Source organism: Populus nigra, chromosome 11, assembly GCF_951802175.1.
Source record: "Populus nigra chromosome 11, ddPopNigr1.1, whole genome shotgun sequence".
Classification (NCBI taxonomy): Eukaryota; Viridiplantae; Streptophyta; class Magnoliopsida; order Malpighiales; family Salicaceae; genus Populus; species Populus nigra.
Window position 1 is genome coordinate 13,285,715 of NC_084862.1, and position 8,659 is coordinate 13,294,373.

The window sequence follows — 8,659 nt, forward strand, 5'->3', positions numbered from 1 at the left end:
CAAATATTTATATAAATGTCCAAATTATTATTTATTATTTAACAAATTATCAAATAAAATAATTATTAAAAAAACAATATAAATTATCTTCAAAACATATTACATTTCAAATTGTAATAGTAATTATTTTTCAAAATATATTTTATTTTAAAATATATTAAAATAATATTCTTATTTATTTTTTAAAATTTATTTTTGATATAAATACATTAAAATAATTTAAAATCATAAAAATATTAAAATTTTAAAATAATTTAAAATCATAAAAATATTAAAATTTTAAATTTTTTCAAAAATATTTTTTAAATTCAAAAACAAATCCAATCAGCTTGTTAAACCTTTTCTAATTTTTTACTTTAAAAGGAACAAAAATAAAGAACTTGCACGTGTCAATGTCACGTGATAAAAAGTCTAGTACACCTACACTTTTTGTTTAGTGAAAAAAAGGACCTGCAATTTAATTTTTCAGATTCCTCCTTTCCAGGCAAAAAAAAAAAAAAAAAAACCAAGAGAGAAAAACCAAAGCGAACTCAATTAGTGAAAAGTGTTCATTAGATATGCGAAGAGGTGGTGGTGGAGGAGGAGGAGGAGGTGGTGGAAGGGGGTATGGGAACTACACTAACCCGTGTTTGACCATGCATCAACCATGGGCTTCATTGTTGGTATACGGCATCAAACGTATTGAAGGCAGGTCATGGACTACTCCTATTAGAGGTAACAAAAAGAAGAAAATTTAGAGTCATAGAATGTATATTTGGTGAAAATCATGAAAACCCTTTTAGTTTTTTTTATTGGTAGTGTAGGTAATGATAAGGAAAGTTATGAGCTTTTGTAGTTTAGATATTGGTACCATCTTCAAGTTTTGTGCTTTGTAAATATCTTGTTTCTTTGGAGTTTGGTGTTGTTTGGTTGATGAGAAAAGCAGGGAAGAAGAAAGGAATGATTTTTTTTTTATCAGAAGGCTGTGCTTAATTAGCTGAAACTTTTTTTGCTCTTTTGATTTTTAAGGGTTTGAATGATACTAAGTATTGATGAGATAACAGAAGTTTGAAACCACTGTTTTTTTTTTTTTATTTAGGCTGTGGTTTTGTCTTGTTTGCTAAATTGGATACTTGAATGGTTAAGGGAAATTGAATGCCTCCATGGTGTTGGATGTTGGTTACCTCTTTGGTTTAATCTTAGGAACTTTGCTCAATTTAGATAAAGAAAAGAAAAGGAGTATCTTCTTATATCATGTTTCATCTTTCAAAAGAGGAAACTCCAAGATGTACAAGTACGCCGATACAAAGATAACACAAGAAAAGTTTATCCTAGTTTATCATGAAGTGAAATATTAGGTTGTGGTTCTTAGCATGAGTTAAATGTTTTGAAGCATCGTTGAGAAAAATGTTATGTTTGCTTTAATAACATAACCTACACATGTGTTTGTCTTATTAGATAACTCAGAAGTTTGGTTAAGTTTTTCTTTGTGGGCTATGGAAGAGTCATGGATAAGAGAAGTGAAATCAATCTCCTATGACAAGATGCCTTCTCATTGCTGTAGCTACCTTCAATGAAAATTCTCCTCACCAGTTGTCCTGTTAAGGCATACTTCAACTTTTCCTTTTGGATTTTTATTTTTTCATGGAAATGAATTAGTTGGTACTGTTTATAGGACAATCAATGCACCACTTGATAATCTGGTTCTATGATATTAAGATATGATCATTTAACCAATGTTGGGAAGGAATGATTTCTTGGAATTCAAATGTCTATATCAATACAAGCATAAACAAATTTAAAGTTGACAGCCAGGAAAGGTCTTGGGGCTTAACTATGGAACCCTTTGACCACAATTATATGACGCATGTTTTGGTGGGAAGTCCAGGGGACACTCCATTTATTTCATAAATATGAAATAATAGATTCAGCATTACTCTTTTTTTCCCATCTTGTTGAAGTTGTTATTAAGTGTAAAGAATCTTGTATTTTGAAGGCCGCCTTTGGATTCATGCTGCAAGTAAAGTTCCGGAGGAAGATACAATCAAAGCGATGGAAGACTTCTATAGAGAAATTTATGCAGTGAATGGAATTACTGACTTGAAGTTTCCTGAACATTATCCTGTTTCAAGACTTTTAGGTATCTGCTTGAGTACTTTTGATATCATGAGTTGCTATGTTTTTCTCAAGTCTTAACAACAAATTCAACACTTTCTTTTCCTCTCAATGAATTCTGTAGATTCATGAAATGATTTGTTTTGGATTTGCTGGTAACACTTTGTGTCATTTCTTGTTTTCAGAATTGTGGGTTCTCTCTCTATATTTTTTTTTACTTTGAAAGGGAGTAGTAAGTCAACTGTGGCTTAAGATCATGCTGTAGGCATAAATTTTGTGTCCCATCTCATGAATGGAGCGAGGAATCTGTGTGACCATTTCACAAACATGGTTATTGGTTTCTAGGATGGGTGTTCTCACACATGGCTAAAGATGCTGGCTAGCCTTGGGTGTTGACAATGCATCAAACCAAATTAAATTTCCACTTAATTGCTGGATCGGCAGGCCAGAGTAGAACATGATCTGGTTTTAATATGAATGTTTGTGCATGACCTCTTATGCGCCTGCCCATAACTATTGGAAATGCTCCTCGACTTCTTGTGAATGATCAACAATAGCAACCTCCTGCACATAGGGTAGCTAATTGTGATATCATTTAAACAGAAGTCATCAGCTGTTCTCTTTGCACATCAATTATCTCTCTACTCCAGATTGAAATGCTGTAGGTTGTGCTTAATGTCAAATGTTTTTTTTTCTTTCAATTTTTTCATTTCATTCTAAAACCATTTCTCTGTAAAATATTAAAGAGAATGCCTTTTTCTAGCTAATAGTTTTCTAAAATAGAAAATAAGGGCTTCATTTGGGTTATCCTGAAAGTAATGAATGACAGAGATAGAATGAGAGGGGAACAAGCAGTGCCCTAGTTTTCTATAGTGGAGAATTTGGAAAACAACTTTTAGCTATTTTCCAGTGCTCCGTAGATTTTTTTTTTCCCAAAGCTGTAAAATTCTTCACAACAAACATGACCGTGATGTTTATCCTGAGCTGAAGTAGGAAGCCTCAACTTATTTTCTGTAGTTTTAGATTATGCGTTGTGAAAACCAGTGAGCATTGTTAGAACACTGCTTCCTGTTTTGTCTCGTGAATACAAAATACGATATCTTTATATATTATGCAGGGTGTGTTGAAGTGGTTGGCTGTGTGAAATGTGAAGAGCTAGCAAGCTGGGAGGCAGTACCTGAAGGGGTAGGCAACTGTTTCTTACCTTCCGTCCGTTAACATGTCATCTGATATTTTTGTGTATCTTGTGACTAATCTAGATGAGTTTCTTTGCTACAGGTGAGGCTAGAAGGACAAACAGATTTTTGCTGGCTTTGTGAGCAGCCACAGGTATGCAATCTGTGAATATATATTATTTGAAAATGTGCTTATCTTGCTGATCATTTTACCTCAACGGATGCAGAAATTACTAGTTCCTTTTGAGATGCGAGGCTATCAAGGTGTTTATAACTTGGAAAGGAAGGTATATGCAGTACATCAAAGTTAAATGTCTTGACCTGTGCTATTTATGTGCTTGGGATTAACATATTCCTGTCTCACAGATCCATGAGGCTGCAATTAGAGGTCTTGTCCCTGTTAAAGGTCCAATGCCAGTAAAATTCCCTCTCCCAAATCCTCAAGATCCCTTTTCCTTGAAACCGGGTTCTATTTCTGTGGGATTCTCTGGCAATAAAGCATCTGTTGTGGAGAAATCTGAAGGTCTCAGTGCAGCCATTGCTGGTGCACGAGCAGCAGCTACACAGTTCAACAAGAAAGATCAAAACCTTCTATCTAATACCACAACAAATAGCTATTCCAACTCCACAAGCAGTGGTCAACCAGACAGCAAATCGTTGGAAGAAGATAAAATGCTAGAGAGCTGTTCAGTTGGAGTTTCTGGTGAGGAGGCCTCAGTTCCAAGTAAAACAGAGCAACTCAATCCCATTCAGTGTGAGGAAAGCAGTAGCCGCGGTCAAACTCGTGAAGATCTGAAACAGATTCCTGGAGCTTCTGCTAAGGTTTTTTCTTGACATATAACCAGTGATTTGTTTTTGTTGTTTTTAGTTTTGTTCTGTTTTTGGCTTCTTTAGAAAAGCACGTTTCCAGATTTAACCATGTATGAGAGGAATATACATGTGAATAGCTCGTGCTCTTGTTGCAATATAATATACTAGGAAAATCTTGGCATTTTCAAGTCGGTTTCCATTTTCAGATGTCTTTGATACAAATACAAATTAATTTTGACCAAGATCCTATGTTTGGTTGTGAGCTAATGCTACAAGCATAAGGCACTGGATGCACATCCTCATGGACCTCATCTCTCATTTCATATCCGTATGACATGATTCTGATCTTTTTGGTGATTTAGTTGATCCCTATAACTACTATACAAACTGCCGGTTCATGACTTGTGTGATCCCTTGGCTTTCTAGATTTTTGCAGCAGCTGTAAGAGGGCTGAAACAATCATGATTCTGCTCCGAAAGAGTTCTATACAAATTGTGGGATTGAAGTGAGCCTCAATGCAGCTTGTAAGTATTGAGTTTGGAGGCCACTTTGCCATCTCTTGTGGCTGTATGCTAATTTACTTTGTGAGGTGTCCGAAAAATATTTTACATAAGGCAGACACTACACTAGTGATGGAGCTTTACATTTGTTTTTTTTTAATAATTATTTACACCCTCTCTCTTTTTTCCGCTAATGCATCTTACAGAAATCTGCATCTTATAGAAATCATTTATATGCCATATTTCTTAGTTAATTTAATGGAACTTTTTCTTAATGTCCATAATTTAAGAAATTTTAATGACATTCTTTTTCTAATCAATACAATGAAGTTTGATGAGATTTTAATGAATTAATACTCCTAATTAAAATGAGTCAGAATGGAAAGAAAGGGACGTCTATCAAAGAGGAAGTTTAATTGCCTGTTCGAGACATTCCTCCAACATATAAAGTTAGCTCTTTCCTCTAACGAGTCACCCCTAGTCATCTCAAGTTTTGCTGTAATCATTCCGTTTGGTAATGCCTTAGTTTTTTTTTTTTTAAATGATTTTTAAAATGATTTTTTGCCTGTTTTTTTAGTGGTTTTTTATTGTTTTAATATGTTATTATAAAAAATAAAAAATATTAAAAATTATTATTTTAATATTTTTTAATTAAAAAATATTTTCAAAAAACACTTGTACCGGTTATTGCCACATGATCATATTTATATCAAGAAAATAATTTTTTCACTCAATGGTATTTTTAGAATCCGTTTAATATTGTAATAGCAATTACTTTTAAAAGTATTTTTTATTTAAAAATATATCAAAATAATATATTTTTTATTTTTTAAAATTTATTTTTAGTTTCAATACATTAAAATAATTTAAAAATATAAAAAAATTAATTTGAAATAAAAAAAGAAAAAAAACAAATAATAGATTGATTATAATTGTTAGTCTTCAAGATAATATATTGCAAAATATAGGGGAGACTTATTTTTATATCTAATTTTATACATTAATTTTCATCATAAAAAAAAGAAGATTGTTGACTTTGAGTTACATATTCATATTTTTATATATTTTAATAATAAAAATTAAATAAAAAATAGACTAATGATATGATTAATTGAGAATAAGTTTAAACATATTTATTTGAAGAACATATCGATAATCAAAATGGAAAAAAAATAAAACAAGAAAGTAACGTGAAGACTTAGAATTAATTGTTCATTATTAAGAATTATTTAAAACTTTATATCTTATCTTGTTAGCATAATTAAAATAACTCAAATACTTCACCTTGCATGTGTTAAAAAATTGATAAATAATTTTATATAGTTTAAAATAGTTGGTTCAAGAATTCACTATGTAAAAACTGTTAAATCTAGGAATATGTGTAAACCTATCTATTACTTGGTGTTACTAAGTAAATCAATCAACCACTTGTTTATTAGGGATGAAAAGTTAGGAATTTATTGAAAATAATTGATCAATTAACTTTATCGATCTGAACCGATTGACTATTTTAGCCATTACTTGAATTCCAATAACTATAAATAACTAGTTTTTGTTTTATATAGACACACGTACTAATTACAAAATTAAAGTGAGCATACTAAACATATACTGTATACAAGATTTTCTAAGTGCAAAGATACTTTAAAATCATCAATGATCAATGCAATTAGTATCTTAATGTGCATCATCATAATCTCAATTTAGTAGCTCAGATTTTGGTTAGCATTAAATTTGTTTTATAATTTCTCGACACATAATTTTTAAATTATTTTATTAAACACATACAATATCTTTTCTATTCATAATTATAATTTGTTTTCATGGTGTAAAAAGCTTTGCCAACGCTTGTATTTGTTTTATTTGTCGAAAAAATTTTACTCGAATAACTATTTATGATCTATTATATTACCTTATTTGAAATATCCATTTGGTAAAGTAATTAATTTCACATATACATCCTAATTCCTGCATCGATTTACTCGGCATCACTCTTATGATTACACTTTTGTCATTTATCACGAAAAGATTCTTCTTTTTAGGTTCTTCTGCCGAAAAAATCTCAACGAAATAGATAGGAATAGTAAGTCTTCGAAGTCTCAACTTTTGAATTTTCTAACGCGTGAGAACTTGAGGCTTCAGAGTACACGACGAGAATGTTTATTTTTGAGGTAATTTTTATATTTATAATTTTAAAAAATAAGTCTTAAAAAGGTGTAGTTAAGTATGATTAGTTGAATTTAGATATGTGTTTGGTAAAAATTACGGTTGAATTTATATATAACAAAAAATATGTATAAAATATTTAGTCAGTTGTGTTTGAAAGTGAGGTTGTGATTGCTTTTCAAAATACTTTTTACTTCTAAATGTATCAAAATATTTTTTTATTTTTTAAAATTATTTTTGATATCAGTGCATCAAAATGATCTGAAAACATAAAAAAATAATTTGAAGTAAAAAATAATAATAAAATTTTAAATTTTTTCAAAAACGCTTTTAAAATATGAAAACAATTTACAAAACTCATTTTAAAGTTATTTTTTTAATAAATTCAATAATAATAAAATACAATTTAATTTATTACTGTTTTATTTGTTGCATCGCAATCACAAAAACAGCTGCAAAACAAAACACAGCCGCAGCCGTAGACTTGACTTGAGCTTTGCCCAAAAATTAATTACCAACAACAACTGCATGCCTGTTTCACGGGTTACAGCTAACTAATCAAAGATTCTGAGTTCGCATTTTATTTGACAAATGATTCGCACGCTCTCTGATCATCTTCCTATAAAAAGCACAATCATATCTTGAGTTTCGACACAGGCAGGCAGCCACAATAGCAATGGAAATCTATTCCTGCTTGTTGGCATTCATCATTTTTCATGGGATGATACTATCACAAACCAGTTGCATGGTTAATGCCTCGTTACGACGTCGACCATTATTACGACCACCACCACCAAAACACAATCCTATTATTCAACCAATATTACCACCATTTAGGCCTATTCCAAAATCTCCTCCTCCTCCTCCTCCAAGACCACCACCACCACCAAAAGTCAATGATGCCGGTCATCCTAGTCTTCCTCCACCACAAAAAATATTGCCACCACCACACACCTATAGTAGCCCTCGTTACCCTCCACCACCACAACGTAGTTAGTAGCATCAAAGTTGCCTCTCCACCTTCATCGCGGTATACTTGGCTCTCCTTCCTCAAAAAGAACTCTTCCATTGAGTGTGTTTTTTTGGCCATGACAGCCACACCAGCACCGTCACCATTGTATGCCAGTACTACTGCCGCACGATTCACGTTCAAGTTTTCCTTGGCCTTTGTTTTTTCTTCTTAGTTTGTAGGTTTGTGTGTTTCAATAAGGCGAAACTTTGAATATTTCCTGTCCTGGCAATCGGTTCGAATAATATATTGACTTTGAAATGATAGTCTATGTAGTGAGATTTCAAAAATATAGACTACCAAAAATTCAAATTAGGCTGCCGAGAACGCTCATCATTTTCAACTTTAATGTCCATCACCTCTGTAGTTACTTTTCCCGAGCTACGTAGTTCCATCTTCTTTTTTGGAGTTACTTTCCACGTACCATCCCATGAATTTAATCCCCTTTCTAAGAAGTCACCTAATTAATGAGGTCGGGATGTAGCCCGACTCTTGGACGCAACATGTATACAACTGGCCTTCTTTTTTTTTTTTTTTTTTTTCCTGTCATTGTCACAGTCACCAGGACCACCGATCCCGTAGCAGTTTTAGAATATTTCTAAATCCTTAAAAAAAAATTAAAAAAATCAAACACAAAAAAAGAAAATACATTATTATATTTAGTTTTTTTTTGTGTATAAATTTTATTAGACTTGAAAATATTATAAATGCCAAATAATATTTTTTGATTTTATAAATATTCACATAATAGTATAAGAAAATTTATTAGAAGCGTTTTCCCACCCTAATTTTTATTTAATTTACTATATAATAAAAATCTATATTTATAAATACTTAAAAATGGTGTTTTTTTTTTATGTGAGATAAACATTATTTATTTATTTATTTATAAACTACACCTTATT

General features: G+C 31.4%; 1 protein-coding gene across 1 annotated transcript; it reads left to right on the forward strand.

Annotated features, from left to right (window-relative positions):
- The first annotated feature begins 493 nt into the window (after positions 1–493).
- On the forward strand, positions 494–4,773 carry LOC133668040 (uncharacterized). The gene is made up of 7 exons (XM_062087780.1): positions 494–714; positions 1,976–2,119; positions 3,212–3,279; positions 3,373–3,423; positions 3,497–3,556; positions 3,636–4,091; positions 4,506–4,773. Exons 1-7 carry the CDS (start codon positions 558–560, stop codon positions 4,542–4,544), a joined length of 975 nt encoding a protein of 324 aa, XP_061943764.1. The 5' UTR covers positions 494–557; the 3' UTR covers positions 4,545–4,773.
- The last annotated feature ends 3,886 nt before the right edge of the window (positions 4,774–8,659 follow it).